This window comes from Rhinatrema bivittatum, chromosome 4 (assembly GCF_901001135.1).
Source record: "Rhinatrema bivittatum chromosome 4, aRhiBiv1.1, whole genome shotgun sequence".
Classification (NCBI taxonomy): domain Eukaryota; kingdom Metazoa; phylum Chordata; class Amphibia; order Gymnophiona; family Rhinatrematidae; genus Rhinatrema; species Rhinatrema bivittatum.
In genome coordinates this window covers 89753455-89771104 of record NC_042618.1, presented here as the reverse complement: position 1 = coordinate 89771104, position 17650 = coordinate 89753455, and the positions used below count along the sequence as shown (strand labels likewise).

General features: G+C 45.9%; 1 protein-coding gene across 1 annotated transcript in view; it reads left to right on the top strand.

Annotated features, from left to right (window-relative positions):
* The window catches only part of TOGARAM1 (TOG array regulator of axonemal microtubules 1), a 221371-nt gene that overhangs the window by 82642 nt on the left and 121079 nt on the right, over window positions 1-17650 (top strand). Inside the window, exon 4 of the mRNA XM_029598475.1 lies at window positions 8138-8437. Coding sequence (XP_029454335.1) covers window positions 8138-8437 — 300 coding nt within the window. The remainder of the gene's footprint in view (window positions 1-8137; window positions 8438-17650) is intronic.

Genomic DNA, 17650 nt, shown 5'->3' with positions numbered 1-17650 from the left:
ATGCTCCAGGACACTGGTATTGTCTCCATCTTCCTCGGCACCAGGGAAAGACCGGGCCGAGTACTGGAGGAAGTCACGGAAGCATTGTCACCGGTCGCTATCTTCGCATGGCACCGGGCTCAGGTCTTCACTGGCACCAGTTGTGATGCCCCCAAAGCAACCCTGCGGAGAGGAAGCATCAACCTCCATCAAACCCGGGAGTCCCGTGCATTCCCCGCCAGTGCCAATCTCCCTCGGGGCTCTGAGGGAGATCTGTTGACACCTCCCCTTCCTCCATCCTTTCTGTCCTCTGCAGATTTTCAAGAGGAGTTTGATCATAGGGTGCAATTGGCGGTTATCTGAGCTATTCAGGCATCGGGCCGCCAGTGCTTCCATTGGCGCTGGACCCTCCTCCCTTGATGTTGGCACCTCTGCTGGAGCGCCTCGATATCCTTCTCGGTGTCTTCCCTATGCAGCTGCTGCCGATCCCCAGGGTCCATTGATGCCCCCTTGTCCACCATTCCTCCTCCGTCCAGGACGATTCCCATTGTGGGTTCCTCTGAGGAGGGAAGGCATGGCGCAGCCTGCAGCACCACCAAGGCCCTTGGTTCCATGACCGGCATTCGCCATTCTGGTCCCCGGTCCTTCAGGAGTCTCTGTTCCTCAGTGCACAAATCGAGGGGCCATGGACAGGGGCCCTCCACTGGTGTCTCTGGGTGATCTCGGTGAAGAAGATGGTCCGTATGACCCATGGGGGCATGATAACTCCAAGTCCTCGTCCGATGACTCTAGGGATCTTCCCTCAGACCCGTCTCCTCCAGAGGTGTGGTGCCAGTCCCCGCATGAGGACTTAACCTTTGCGGAATTTGTCCAGGCCATGGCAGAAATCATTCCATTCCAGCTTCTGATTGAAGAGGGTGCCAGGCATAAGATGCTGGAGGTTGTCCAGTTTGTTGATGCCCCTAAGGAAGTGGTAGCTGTTCCCGTACATGACATCTTCAAAGAGCTACTCCTTAGAATTTGAGAACACCCCATCTCCGTGCTTCCAGTAAACAGGAAGGCGGATGCTGGCTATCTTGTACAGCAGGCATTGGGGTTTGAGAGGCATCAACTCCCACATCAGTCTGTTGTAGTAGCGTCTGCGCTCAAGAAGGACAAGGGTTCCCATACCCATGCCTCTGCCCCTCCAGGCTGAGCGCTTAGAGCGCTGGATGTGCTGGGCAGGAAGGTATTCCAGGGTGTCATGCTGATTGCCCATATTGCTTCCTACCAGCTGTATAATGACGCAGTACTATCGGAACCTCTGGAAACAAGTCCAAGAGTTATCTGAGCATCTGCCCCAGTAATGCTCTTGTCCAAGCCTTGCTAGACAAGAGCTTTTATAGCTCTTGTCCAGCAAGGCTTGGAATGTGGCAAGCACGAGGTGCGCTCCACCTATGATATATTTGAAATGTCTGCTAGGGTGGCAGCGGCGGGCATCATTGCCTGTAGAATGGCCTGGCTCCAAGCCTCAGATCTCCGGCCAGTGGTCCAGAAGAAGCTCACGGACCTCCCATACACTGGTGAGAACCTTTTTGGTGACAAAGTCAGAGATGCTGTGGCTCAGTTGAAAGATCACCATGAGACCTTCCAGCATCTGTTGGCCAGTACATCGGACCCTCTGACCTCTGCCAGGAAATCCTCGCAACAGGGCTCGCAGGGGTCTTTTTATCACCAGAGGAAATATCCTCCGGCCTCCAGTGCCCGTGCTCAACGAGTGAGTTCTAGGGGCCACTCCAGACAGCAGTAGACCCCCAGGCCCCAGCAGGCACTCCAGCCGACCCTCACTATGGGGTTTTGACTGGCTGCGGGGGAGCATAAGCCAATCATCGTACCCTCGACCCCCGAGCCCTCTGGTCAGAGGCCAGCTGCAGTTCTTTGTGGACCTCTGGCCCAGTGTCACCTTGGGTCGGTGGGTCCTATCCATCATTCGTCAAGGATATCAACTCAACTTTCTGGGTGTTCCCGAACACACTCCCCCTTGCCCCTCTTGGGGTTGGTCCTCGCATCAGGATCTCCTTTTGACAGAGCTCTCTGCCCTCATAATGGCCGGAGTAATTGAACCCTTCCCATTGCGGCAGCAAGGGAGGGTGTTGTATTCTCACTATTTCCTGATTCCAAAGAGAACAGGGGGACTCTACCCTATTCTGGATCTGAGAGCTTTGAATTGGTTTCTAACAAGAGAAAAGTTCAAAATGGTTTCTCTGGGCACCCTGATTCCTCTCCTGCAAGGAGAGGACTGATTTTGCTCCCTCATTCTCAAGGACACATACACCCACATCAAAATCGTCCCCAGCCACAGAAATTATCTTCGGTTTGTCGTGGGCAAGAGAGAGGCATTTCCAATACAGCATGTTGCTGTTTGGCCTTGCATCGGCCTCCCGTGTCTTCACCAAGTGCCTGGCAGTGGTGTGGAGCGCGCCTCCGCCGTCTAGGGGTACAGGTGTTCCCCTGCTTAGTTGACTGGCTGGTCAAGAGTGACTCCCAGGTGGGAGCACTTTGGTCTCTGCACTTGATCATTCGGGTGTTGGAGTCCCTCGGGTTTGTCATCAGGTGCTCGCAGTGGCATCCCTCGCAGGTCTGGTTCACTGGAGCCAGCCGCCTCATGCTTCGCCTTCTGGACTGCATGGCAGCCACTGTCCATGTTACCCCTTCGGCTTGCTTGCATATGTGCAGGTCTCAATGGACCCTGCAGTCCCAGGGGCAACATGCCACCCAGGACCTCCACGTGCGCATCCATGTTACTCCACCGCTCCAGGCCTCCTTGTCTTGGTGGGAGAGCCTGCCAAATTTAGAACAGGGGGTTCCTTTCCTGTCTCCCCTTTCTCAGATTGTACTTATCATGGATGTGTCGACCCTGGGGTGGGGCGCCCATGTGGAGGGCCCTCGCACGTAGGGCTGCTCAGGAAGCTCAGCGCCAGATCAACTTCCTGGAGCTTCGAACAATTCATTATCAGGCCGATACAGTAAAACCCACGGGAGAGCCGGCACTCCGAGGCGAGCACCCGCTCTCCCGACGCGTGCACAGGCCACTCTCCTGTGCGCGCAATTTAGTATGCAAATGAGGGCCCATGGTAAAAAGAGGCACTAGGGACACTAACGCGTCCCGAGCGGCGGCTGTCAGCGGGTTTGACAGCTGATGCTCAATTTTGCCGGCATCTGTTCTCAAACCCGCTGACAGCCACAGGTACAGAAAATGGATGCCGGCATAATTGAGCATCCGTCTTCCAACCCGCAGGCCGATTTTAAATTTTTTATTTTTTTTTAAATTTTGGGGCCTCCGACTTAATATCGCTATGATATTAAGTTGGAGGGTGTACAGAAAAGCAGTTTTTTCTGCTTTTCTGTACACTTCCCCGGCACCGGCAGAAATTAACACCAGCCTTTGGGCAGGCGTTAATTTTTTAAAGTAGAATGTGCGGCTTCGCTGCACATTTTGCTTTCTGGATCGCGCAGGAATAACTAATAGGGTCATCAACATGCATTTGCATGTTGCGAGCGCTGTTAGTTTTGGGGGGATTGGCCGCGCATTTTTGCCTCGTTATTACCCCCTTACTGTATAAGGGGTAAAGCTAGTGCGTTGCGGCCAAACCCGGGCTAACAGTGCGCTCCACCGGAGCTTTGGGCGTTCCATGATTGCTTGTCCAACAAGGCGGTCTTGATCCAGATCGACAGCCAGGTAGCGATGTGGTAAATCACCAAACAGGGAGGTTCGGGATTGTTCCTCCTGTGTCAGGAAGCGGTTCAGATTTGGTCATGAGCTGGATCTCACGGCATGCTGCTCTGAGCCATGTACTTTGCGGGGACGGAGAATGTGGTGGTGGACCACCTCAGTCAGGCCTTCCGACCCCTAAAATGGTCCCTGAATCCAGTGGTGGGGGACTGGATCTTCCATCTCTGGGGAACCCCAGATGAGGATCTCTTCGCCTCCCCCTGCAACAGCAAGGTGAAACAGTTCTGCTTCCTGTACAGAGAGGATAGAAAACAAGCCACAGACGCTTTTGCCGCCATTGGGGCAGGGGTCTCCTGTACGCGTATCCTCCACTTCATCTGGTGATGAAGACTCTCCTGAAGCTCCGGCAAGACAAGGGAACCATGGTCCTCATAGCTCCTCGCTGGCCGAGGCAGATTTGGTTCCGGCTCCTGCATGATCTCTCTATCAGGGACCCAATCAGTCTGGGGACCTCCCCAGACCTTGTCACGCAGGATCAGGGCAGGCTGCGCTATCCCAACCTCAGGGCATTGTCCCTAATGGTCTGGATATTGAGAGGCTAATTATGCAGCCCCTTGACCTGTCGGATGATGTGTCTCGGGTCCTGGTAGCTTCCAGGAAGCCTTGCACTAGGAGGTCTTATGGCCTCAAGTGGAGGAGGTTTGCTGTGTGGTGTGAGCGGCACGGGTTGGATCCATTCTCCTGCTCTACACTGAAACTACTTGACTATCTGCTGCACTTGTCAGCTGGCTTGAAGACCAAGTCTGTCAGGGTACACCTGAGTGCCATTGGGGCCTACCACCAGGGGGTGAATGGTTCGCCCATCTCTGTGCAGCCCTTGGTGGGGTATTTCATGTGAGGTCTGCTTCAACTAAAGTCTCCTCTGCGTCCTACGGTTGTGTCCTGCAACCTTAATGTGGTGTTGGCTCAACTTATGAAGGATCCTTTCGAGCCGCTGCGCACCTGACTTAGAAAGTCAAGTTTTTGGTCACAGTCACTTCAGCGCAGTTTCAGGCGTCCTTCATACACACCCCAAGTTCCTCCCTAAGGTAGTGACTGATTTCCATCTGAACCAGTCAATTGTCCTACCTACCTTTTTTCCCAGGCCTCGTTCACACCAGGGCAAAAGAGCTCTGCACACCTTGGATTGCAGAAGAACCTTGGCTTTTTACCTGGAATGCACAGCAGCCCACCGGCAGTCCACACAACTCTTCATCTTGTTTGTTATGAACAGATTGGGAGTTGTGGTTGCCAAGCAGACCCTATATAACTGGTAGGCGGCTTGCATTTCCTTCTGCTATGCGCAAGCAGGACTGCAGGTTGTGGTCATGTCAAGGCTCATTCTGTCACAGCCATGGCGGCTTCGGTGGCCCACCTGAGGGCAGTCCCCGTGTCTTGAGATCTGCAAGGCTGCAATGTGGAGTTCCCTCCACATTTTCGCTGCTCACTAGTGTTTGGACAGGGTTGGCTGACACGATAGCAGCTTCGGCCAGTCTGTCCTCTGAATCTCTTCCAGCTGTATAACTCATCTCTTCCTGCCTAGGGTCTTTTTTCGGGTTCAGGCTGTTTCCCGCTGTTACCATCAGTACCTGAGTTGTTGTGCCCATTGGCACCAGGTTCGGTGCTTTTTGGTCTTGCTTGTGTTCGGGAACAGCCTGTAGCTAGGGATTCACCCATGTGTGAGGACCACCATCCTGCTTGTCCTAGGAGAAAGCAAAGTTGATTACCTATAACAGGATGTTAGGCCTCATGAAACCCGCCTGCCACCCCACAGAGTTGGGTTTCTTCTCTGTTTGTTTTATTTTTTTGTAATTCTGTGTTACGAGACTGAAGGGGGGGACCCCAAGTGGATGTGCAAATAATGGCAGGCTGGGTATGCTCTGTGTGCCAGTGAAAGTTTCTAGAAACCTTGACATAAGTTTTCCGTGCTGGACTCCATTTGATGATGTCGCCTACGTGTGAGGACTAACATCCTGCTTGTCCTAGGAGAACACCTGTTACAGGTAAGCAACTCTGCTTTCCTTATCCAGCTTTGAGCTTCCAACTCCATGGGAACCAGGGCTTGGGGACCAATGCCATGAGCCTTCATTTGCAACTTCCCTGCCAATTTTATCTCATTTGAGGTCTCCTCACTACTTACTATAGTCCAGTCCTCAGCTGGGAGCCATACACAAGGGCTCCTTATCATGGACCCTAAATATGACCCTTAGGGGTTGCCATTCAGCAGTGATTATGACTCCCTCCCACGCAGTGGCTATAAATGCTACCTGTGCAGCAACCCCAGCCAATGCACAACCAAGCAAGCTTGAATGTTTTATGGTAAACAAATAAAATATCTAGGTAACTGTTTTCATTTCCTGTCCCTTCCACTGTCCTACCCACTGCAGAATTAATTATGCTAGCAAGTAGATAGCACTGCTTCTCTAAAAACAGAGCATGATTTGTCTGTGGATTTGACAGAGAATTTTGTAACCCCTGGGCCATGGCCCTCCCTTAGGAGATCCAAGAACACCGTAAAGTATATGGGACTTCTAGTGATTAAACTTCCTTTACCAATATTAAGCCCTTCTCAGTCTAGAATTCCCTGTTGGGGAGGAGAGATCTCCAAGGCCCTGAGCATTGTTCAATTTATATTTAGACATTAAAGTTTTTTGTGTACATCAAAAAGTGGTTTCAACAAATTTATTGATGAGTGGTGGAAAATTGATGAGTGTTTGTTTAAAATTTCTTATTCAATATAGACCATTTACACTATGGATTTTATATAATAAATCTGTGAGTTGATAACTTGAGTTAATTTGGTCAGGTGGTATTGATTTTTTTAAATTGTTAAGGGGTTTAATACTTCTTCCCAAGATTTAGAGGATAGGGTCTTAAATCCAGTTTAAGTGTCATAAATTAAGGTCCCATGGTTCATACCTTTATCCTGATGCACTGAAATTACTTCTTATCCATTTTTCTCATAGTTCTTGATGGTACCTGGAGGGTACCTCCTCATTCGTCATAACCAGATGATGCCAAAGTGGTTAACACTAGATGGGTGCCATTGGTCTTCTCCAAAATCCACTTCTCCTGCAAGAAAAGATGATTCATTCCTTGCAGGACTGCCAAGAGTCCACTGGATCTCTCTCAGTAAGAGATTCCAAACTCCTTGTTGGTGCTAAGCATTGAGTTTCTGGATCCTGGGAAACTCAGGCAGATGGTGAAAAATAAAATTAACTTAAAAATATAACCAAAAAATGAGGAAGGAAGAGAGGATAAAACTTCCTTCATCCCAGTCAAAAAAGATAAAACTTGGCATGAATAAGGTTGGTTAAAGGCACCCTTTCTCCTGTTCCATTTCCAGGTGTCCTTCCTTGAATGAATAGATGTGAATTGGTTATTTACACTTTCGAATAATAGGACTAGGGGGCATTCCATGAAGTTAGCAAGTAGCACATTTAAGACTAATCGGAGAAAATTCTTTTCCACTCAACGCACAATAAAGCTCTGGGATTTGTTGCCAGAGGATGTGGTTAGTGCAGTTAGTGTAGCTGGGTTCAAAAAAAGGTTTGGATAAGTTCTTGGAGAAGTCCATTAACGGCTATTAAGTCTAGTTAGGGAATAGCCACTGCTATTAATTGCATCAGTAGCATGGGATCTTCTTAGTGTTTGGGTAATTGCCAGGTTCTTGTGGCCTGGTTTGGCCTCTGTTGGAAACAGGATGCTGGGCTTGATGGACCCTTGGTCTGACCCAGCATGGCAATTTCTTATGTTCTTAAGAGTCCTATCCCAAAAGTAAATACAACAAAATCAGGAGCAATCTCAGAGACATCCTGCTTCCTTGAAGGGATAACTCAAAATCTACAATGCAGAATGGTGGCTCTGGGTTTTATAGTCTAGGAACTCCACCATTGCAGTCTCCCACTGCAAAACCCAACAATCTACTACTTCTGTTTTTCCCTGTTAACATGGGACAATCCTCTGTTCAGAATCTTCTAGAAGCCTGTACTGTTTTTATGATATTGTTATCACTTTTTGTAATCAGGAATTGGGTGCTTTCAGATTTATAGGAAATACCTAAAGTAGGGGTTTTTGTACTCTAAGGCGATGAAGTAGAAATCAAGGTTGGCGGTTCAGGAAAACTAGATAAATAGACAAAGCCATATGATGACACATGTTCTGCCTCTGTTGAATTTTGAATACGTGAAACTTCCTAAATGCGCTTGAAATCTTAATACAGTGACTTTAATATCTGATGATTTTGGTAAAATAAAAATCAGGAATCAAGTTGCAAGTGACACCTTTTTATTGCATTATTTTATAGATGTGTTAATTTGGTAGAAATAGAACTGCAGCATTTCACAAGAGAAAAAAAAATCACGCTAACAATAAATTTTTTTTTCCCTTTCTTTTGTCTTCCTCTAGCATCAGTTTTTGTTAGTCTGAATCCTTCCAACAAGACCCATCGAGCAAATTGTAGCTTGGCTGAACGCACTTTTTCCTTCCCAGGTTCAAACTCCAGTCAAGGAGCCTTCATTCTTCCATCTTATCCACTTTCCTCACCAGGCAGCAGTCCAAAGCACAACTCCCTTTCTGCTGGCTCACTCAAGAAGGGGCAGGAGCAGGCTCTGCACTTTTCACATTCGTGGCCTCTTAATGTTGAAGGACAATCTAAATCAAGCACACAGAGGAGGCTTTCCAGTCAAAAGTCAGTGGATGCTACAGGTAGTGAAGGAAAACAGGGTCACTGAATTGTATTTTGAAGAGATTTTCAGAAGCCAAAAAATGGGGAAAATGCTTTTCAAACCAAAAAAAAAGCCTTGTAGAAATGGTCAAAGTAATAACATTTTGTATGTTTGGGTCATTATATTACGTAAAATATATTTAAACAAGGTTCATATGTTTAAAGAAGCAGTAATAGCTGGATTCATCAGAATGCAAACTTTCCCATTTTTTGACACACTTGCTTCCTGTTTTGGGTCTTATTCGTAGATATGTATTTCATTTGTTATGGTTTTATGAATTTTGCAATACAAGTTGTTCATGACCACGCTTCTACATAAAAAATCTTCCCTAAATTCACCTTTGAGTTCTATGTTCTGCATTCAGATAAGTACGATTCAGTGTTAAGCATGCATGGGTTCTGTTGAATATTAACCTGGTAGAATAGTGTTCTTGATTGTAAGGCCTACAAGCCAGTGACTGTTCTCATGGACCCCAGGTGCTGGGTTTTTTTATGAGACTTATTTTTATTCTGCTTCAAAACAGATTACATTCAGGTACTGTAGGTATTTCCCAGGGGCGGATTGTGGGAAAATAGTGGCCCGGGGGATTTTTCTCCATACTGGCCCATGGGTACCCAATTACACATACAATTTGGTGAGTCACCAAATACAGAATAAAGGGACTATAAAATTTACACAGAAATGCACAGACAAACTGAACTGGAAATCACAACAAGTTAGACTGTATGTAATGCAGCAATGGGAAAACAGAAAATACCATCATTCCTCATAAAACATCAAACAATAAAATCAAGAACTATAAAACATCAATATAGGAAAATCATACTAAAAATATATATTTCAAAACTGCTGATGAATAGAACCTCCAGTAATTTAACTCAGGGAAATTTTCAAAAATTTGTTTAACACCAATAAAATATTTCAAAAAGAGCACACATCAAATAATATTCAATAATTAAAACTAATAATGATTTTTTTTAAATCTTTATTTATAGCTTTTTCAAATTTACAAACCAATACAAAAGTTCGTAACAGAAATTACAGATATTTCACATATCTCTTCAAACAATAATAGAGTAAAAATAAATATACTTCAAGAAAACTGTATATGCTATTAATATCTTCCATAATCCATTCAATGATTCTATTTTCAAGGGGGCACAGATTATGGGAGTTAAACAAAATGCAAATTTAAAGTAAGAAAAAGGCAAGATAGTTGACCACTGCAAATCCTGCTATTACTCACGTTTTATGTCTCTGGGGACGAAGTAATTAATTTTTTTTATTCAATAAACCTAGCTAATTGATTGGGTACAAAAAAAATATTACATTCATCTCTCCTTTTAATTAAACATTTACAAGGGAAATGTAATAGGAAAGTATATCCTAAAGCTATAACATCCTGTCTCATTGCCAAAAAATGTTTATGTCTCAACTGAGTCGCTAACGCTAGGTCTGGAAAAAGTTTTACAGCTATATCGTAATACTTTACTGGATATTTTCTGAAATATACCTTCATAATTTTATTCACGTCAAATGTAGTAACAAGAGAGACCAAGAGTGTTCCTTTATCAATTACAAGTAACTCAGAATTTTCAAGAAAATTTGTCAAATCATCTTGGAACTGCCTGTTGGAGTCTCTATTTGCATTTCTGGAAGGTGGCAAAAAATAACAGGTATTTATTGCTGGCATATCTGAATCAGTAAAACCCAATATTTCCTGTAGGAACTTTTTTAGGGTGATATACGGTATTTCTCCTACAATTCTTGGAAAGTTCAAAATACGAAGATTTAGACTCTTAGCGTTGTTCTCAAGATGTTCGATACGTCTCGTTAAAATTTCTCGGTCTTTTACCACAGCTGCTTTGAATTCCTGAGTTTTCAAATCTTTTTTTTCCAAATTAGAGATCCTGTTAGTTGTCTCATTTAATTTGTTGAATTTCACCCAATTCTTGCTGCTGTTTAACATTTGCTTGGTCTATTTTTTGATTAATTTCTGACCTAAAACCCATTACTAGGTCCCACAGAGCTTCTAGGGTCACGACAGGCGGACGGGCCGGGACTCCATCGGTCTCGCTATTTGCACCTCTTTCCCCCGTACCTGCTGTAATCCACAGTCCGGGTTCAGCCGCGCTCACTCCGGGAGTTTGATCGAGGCTTGATGGTGCTCCTCGATTCTCCCTAGGTCTTTCAGTAAGTCCCGCAGCTGGGCTTACCTCCGGAGGATTCTGATCTTGCAGCGTCTCACCGACGGAGCTCCCCACTGCTTCGGGTTCTGACCCGGAAATGACATCACTTCCCGGTCCCTCACCGAAGCTGTCCCCGTTCCTTCTCTGTGCAGGTGGCCATCTCAGGTCGGGACTCAGTGATGCCTCCTCTGCTGGCACGAGAGGCTCTCCCCCACCGCTCTGCACATCAGGTTCCTTGGCTCCTGGCTCTTCAGTAGGTAGGGACATGAAGCGCGTGATTTCCAATTGTATTGGTGAGGGTAACGATTCCATTGGGTATACCCTCACCTTACTCTTGCGTTTAGGAGGCATAACTCGAGTCAACAAAGGGAAAACTTGGAACTTCTTGCGACGATCTTATTGCTGTCCAGCGAGCGCCACCATCTTGACCGGAAGTCCCCTCCCGCCTATCTAAAAACTAATAATGATTTTAAAAAGCCCCTGCTGTCCCCTTCTGTGGGAGCTCTTGATTTCCAGTCACCCTGACATTGTCTAGGATTAGGAGGTTATTCTCTCTCTCTCACACATACTCACATGTCCATTCTCTCTCACACATACACTGTCACATACATACACATTCATGCTCTTATACCCACCATAACCTCTCGCTCTCACAGACACTGACACAATCTCAGACTCTAAGACACTCTCTCCCCCTCCACACACAAACTCTTACTCACTTGGGTTTTCTCATACACACTCATGCTCTCACACTCACTGGCTCCCTCACATACGCACACACACTGACCCCCAGGTAGGCTCCCATTCATTTTCACACCACTCCCTCCCTCCCTCCCCATCCCCCAGGCATCCACACATTCATTCTCACACACACAGACCCCCAGGCAGGCACCCATGCATTCACACACACATATGCCCCCCAGCAGAGTCCCATTCATACACATGCACACACTAAAGGCAGACACCCCCCCCCCCCCTCTCTCTTTTGCCACCAACCTCAGAGCCTCTCTCATTCCTCTGCTGCCACTGTCACTGCTGCCGCATGGCTATTGGGGAGGTGCCGATTGCTGCTACTGACACTGAAGCCCATTCTGTGCAGGCCCCGTGGGCTTCCACTTTCTCCATGCTGATCTCGTACATTGTGAGATCCGCATAGAGAAAGTGCTATTCTTGCACATTCCGAAAGATTACATGTGCCAATCACTAAAAAGTAATTTATTTTTTTTTACCTTTGCTGGCTGATCTTATTTTTCTAGTTGGTTGGTCACAGGCTTTTTTCCCCCACCTTCCCTTTCTTCTTTTTTTTTTGCCAATTCCCTTTACATTGTCTTTTTTCTGTTTCTTTTCTCTCCATCTTCTTCCCTCAAACACACAGTCAGGTTCTCATTCTCATATGCATTTCTCTCTCTCACACACACACAGGCTCTCACTGTTACATGCTCTCTCATATAAAATCATTCATACACACAGTCTCTCACTGGCACATGCTGTCTGACTCTCACACACACAGGCTGTCTTGCTCAAGCACAGGCTCTCACTGTCACATGCTGTCTCTCTCACACACACAAAGGCTCTCACATGCTGTCTCTGCAAACATTCAGGTCCTCACTCCCATACACAATCTCTCAACTCATCTCATACACGCACACATACACACTCTACAGACCCTCAGCCTCTCTCTCACCTCTGGGCCTCCTCTTTGTGGGTCGCCGCAGGATGGGCTCTGCGGCGGCCCTGCTCTTCTCGGGCCGTGGTGGCCCTGCTCCCGAGCCTCTTCCTCTTCTCGGGCCGCTGCGACTTGGGATTCGCGGCGGCCCGTAAGCACTGCTCCTCTTCTGCACGCGCTGATGCTCCTCCTCCTTCCTTCCTTCCTGCCCACGCGGCTCCAGCAACGTTTACTTCCGGGGCCACACAGGCAGGAAGGAAGAGGAGCATCAGCGCGTTTAAACGCGATCTTTTTCTTAGGGCCGTGGTAAGGCTCACGTCACCACGGCCCTAAGGGGGCCGTGGTGACGTGGTGACGTGGTATCCCGAGGGGATCCCGTGGTGACGTGGTATCCCGAGGGGATCCCGTGGTGACGTGGTATCCCGAGGGGATCCCGTGGTGACGTGGTATCCCGAGGGGAGCCAATGCCTCCCTGCGCCCGGGGGCATTGGCTCCCCTCGGGATACCACTGCTCGCGGCGCCCCAGGCCCAGGCCTAGTGCTTCCACCGGCCCTGCCCGCAGGTTTCTCTTCGGGCTGCAGCCCCAGCAGACCCTTTTCTTGTGTTTGGCCGGGAAGTTTAAAAAAAAAAAAAAAATCACGTGATGGGAGCGACCGGCCCACCGGGGGATGCCCGATCCCCCGATAGGCCAATCCGCCCCTGGTATTTCCCTATCCCCAGAAGGCTTGCAATCTGTTTTTTTACCTGAGACAATGGAGGGTAAAGTGACTTGCCCAAGGTCACAAGAAGTGACAGTGGGATTTGAACTCTGGATTCCCTGTTCTTAGCCAGCTGCTCGAATTACTCGGTTACTCCTCCACAATGTCATAGGCCCAAGAAGGATGAATCAGAGAGTCTTATCAGCCCATGTGGGCTGAATGGAGGAGGAGACAGCTGCTTGATTGATACTCCAGCCTTGATATCAGGGCCTGGAGATTAGCAGCAGTGCAGCCTCTCCTTTAGCCCACAATAGCAGAGACCTGCAGGCTGCATCAGATGCCAGGAAAGGGAAAACCTTAGGCCAATATTTATTTATTTATTTGGACTCTTTTATATACCGAAGTAAAGCAGGCTGCCTTCACTCCGGTTTACAGTTTTAACAACTTAATACATATAACACATAATATTGTCCAGAGTTCTTGACCTGCAACCCCCTTTAGTCCCTGCTCCACTGACAAGCAGGAGGTAGACATGGGCTGTATTAGGGGGGGTGAGTTGGGGATGGTCAAGGCTCACTGGCACTACTGAACAGGAGATATGCTCAGATTCTCCTCTGCTTTAGTGATTTCAGCCAAACATGATGCAATACCTCATGTGTGCTCCTCTTCCCTGGTCTCTGTTGTCTGCAGCTAAGAGAACAGCAGAAAAGATATACTTAAAAGGCAGCTGGGGATTGTATATGAAAGACTGATGAGACAGGATGCAGTTAGCCCTGATCAGTCAGCAGTTCATTGGCCTGTGGCTCCACATGGAAATATTTTGTCAGCCCTTCTACAGCCATATAGGATCCAAAGAGGCCCTCACTTGAAAACTGTTGAAAACCACTGCAGTAGAAAACTGATTTATTTAGTTTCTAAATAGTGGGAGCAGCTAATTACAAGGAGGCCAATATTCAGCAGCTCGTTTAATGGACAAGTTAGCTGGCTAAAGTTAGTCGGATAACTTTGCCTGCTGAATATAGCCGTTTAGGTTTCTAAGTTATCAGGCCATGTGTGGCTGGATAACATGTTATTTATCTGGATATCTTAAAAATTTAAAAAAAATTAAAGGTCATTTGCAGGAAGATATGAATTGGGAATTGAACCCAGTACTTCTGTATGGCAATGAGCAGCAGTGTTGAAGCCAATGTCTTAGAATCTTAATGATTTGATGGTTTTAATGCCTAAAATAACTATTTTGGTAAAGAGTCAAAGAAAATAGTTTTCCTCAAGAACTGAATTTTGTAGGCTGTACACGAGCTTTCAAGCTCACTAAGTCCCACCTTCAGATATGATTAAGCTTGTGGTAAAGTAAAACAAGAGTAATATGCAAGTGAATGGGAATAATGATACTTTTAGCTGTTTTCTTTTTATTGTATACATAAATAATAGATAATGATCTTCCATATTCCCATCCACAAATCATTCATCTAAAAATAAAGAAAGTGACCATTTGTAGAAGAGAACAAACAATATATACAATATAGTGGGTATAAAGAATGGCGGTTTCTGCCTTGTAGTCTGGATCACACAACAAATTATCAGGCCAATTCAGCAAAATGCGCGGGAGAGCCAGCGCTCCGAGGTGAGTGCCTGCTCTCCCGACGTGCGCCCAGGCCACTCTCGTGGGCACGCGATTCTCTATGCAAATGAGGGCCCACAGTAAAAAGGAAGCGCTAGGGACACTACTTTAGCTGGCTAAAGTTAGTCGGATATCTGCCCACGGTTTGGAAGACGGGCGCTCAGTTTTACCAGCGTCGGTTGTCTAACCCGCTGACAGCCACGAGTTCGGAAAATGGACGCCGGCAAAATTGAGCGTCCATCTTCCGGGCCGCGAGGCAGACTTTTTTTTTTTTAAGATTTTTTAAATTTTTTTTATTTTTGGGGCCTCAGACTTAATATCGCTATGATATTAAGTCGGAGAGTATAGAGAAAATCAGTTTTTTCTGCTTTTCTGTACACTTGCCTGGTGCCGGCCGAAGTTAACCCCTGCCTTTGGGCACGTGTTCATTTCTGAGAGTAAAATGTGCGGCTTGGCTGCACATTTTACTTTCTGTATCGCACGGGACTAACTAATAGGCTCAACAACATGCATTTGCATGTTGAGGGCGCTATTAGTTTCGGGGGGGGGGGGGTTGGACGCGCGTTTTCCACGCGCTATTACCCCATACTATATAAGGGGTAATAATAGCGCATGGAAAATACGTGTCCAAATGGGAGCTAACTGTGCGCTTGGCCTGAGTGCACCGTACTGAATCGGCCTGTAAGAAAATAATGACACTGATTACAGTCTGTGTGAAAGTATGAAAAGCTATATTCTCTGTATCATACATGCACAAAACAGTTCTTATGACAACTTCTGACAAATAAATAAAACGCAGGTTATATTATAAATTCTTATACTCGGATACCAAAGGTTACATGCATATAAAAAACAGTAGCAAAAGATATTTACAGTGACACTTCCTCACACGTTCCCAGATACAAGACAGCATCATGAACACAGTACTGGAGATTCAGTCTCATATCTTCAAGATGGCTGATGGTGCGCACCTTATCAAATCTAATCTTCATCCTGATTCTCTCAGTTTTTATGCTATATTTTGGGCTTCTTACCCAACTATTCTGTGTGAAGCTGCAGCTGTTCTGTTCCTAACCTAGTCTGTTATGTAGGAAAGTTCTGCTTCTAACCTAATCTTAGTTATTTATTTATTTATTTTTAGCTTGTGCAGGAAATGACCTTGTAGCTGGTGTGTGAGTTCTGAGTTCTACTTGTTCCAACTCTCCCCCTTTCTGCATCGTAATTAACTGTCTACAAATGTCCACACACAAGGTTATCAAAAACTTCATCTCTAAATAATCATTTATTCTGTTAAATCCATTTCACAGATTGACCAATGCAAATGGTCGTCATTTGTCAAAATAAAATGATGAATGATACGCATAAAACTATAATTCATATTTCTCACTATCATAAAGTTACATAATGAAATCCATATGGTACTGAGGATTTGTAGTTGAAATGTATTCGTGAGGAGCTAGCTAAACTTAAAGTAGATAAGTAGGTGAGGCTGGATAGGATACATCTAAGGGAACTTGGAGATGTCCTGGCAGCTCCGCTGGCTGACCTTTTCAATACTTCTTTAGAGTAGAGTAGTTCCAGAAGACTGGAAAAAGGTGGATGTGGTTCCTATTCATAAAAGTGGAAGTAAGGAGGAGGCTTAGTTAGACTAACCACAGAGAGGCTTAGTTAGACTAACTTCTGTGGTGAGCAAACTAATGGAATCACTGCTAAAACAAAGGATAGTGCAATTTTTGGAATCCAATAGATTAGAAGATCAAGGCAAGATGGTTTTACCAGAGAGAAATCTTATAAGACTAATCTGATTAATTTCTTTGATTTTGTAACCAGAGAGTTGGATCAAGGAAGAACCTTAGACGTAGTGTACTTGGATTTCAACCACGCCTTTGACAAGGTTCCACCCTTAAGACTTAAAAATAAATTGTATGCCCTTGGTATGGATCCTAGAGTGACTGACTGGGTTAAAAACTGGCTGAGTGGGAGGCAACATAGGGTATTGGTAAATGGAGTTTTCTCTGAGTAGGGGTTGTTACTAGCAATGTGCCTTGGACCATTCTTTTCAATTTTTTTGTGAGCGACATAACAGAAGGGTTGTCGGGAAAGGTTTGTCTTTTTGCCAATGATACCAAAATCTGAAATAGGGTAGACAGCCAGGAAGGAGTAGAAAACATGAGGAAGGAGCTAGTGAAGCTCGAGGAATGATCTCCATTCTGGCATCTAAGATTTAATGCTAAAAAAATGCAGAGTAATGCATTTAGGATGCAAAAAAAAACCCAAGGGAAATGTACAGTATTGGAGGTGAAAACCTTCTAAGCACAAAGGAAGAGTGGGATCTGGGAATAATTATATCTGATGATCTTAAGGTGGCCAAACATGTGGATAAAACGATGTGAAGAGTCATAAAGATGCTTAGCTGCATAGGTGGAGGAATAGTCAGCAGAAAAAGGAAGGTGATATTGCCCCTGTATAGGTCCCTGGTGAGACATCTGTGGAAAATTCTGGAGACCGCACCTTTAAAAGGATATAAACAGGATAGAGTTGGTCCAGAGGGTGGTAAGTGGTCTTTGTTCTAAATCATATGGAGATAGACTTAAAGATCTAAACATGCATACCTTAGAGCAGGGGTGGGCAAGTCCGGTCCTCGAGGGCTGCAAACCAGTCGGGTTTTCAGGATACCCTTAATGAATATGCATGAAATAGATTTGCATATAACTGAGGCAGTGTGTATGCAGGTCTCTCTCATGCATATTCATTAAGGATATCCTGAAAACCCGACTGGTTTGCAGACCTCGAGGACCGGAATTGCCCACCCCTGCCTTAGAGGAAAGGCGAGATGGGAGTTATTTTAGAGACCTTCAAATATCTCAAAGGTTTCCATGCACAGAAGGTGAGCCTTTTTCAATGGAAAGGAGGCTGTAGAATGAGGGCTCATGAGATGAGGGTGAAAGGAGGTAGACTCAGGAGTAATCTTAGGAAATATTTCTTTACAGAGAGGGTGGTTGATGTGTGGAACAGCCTC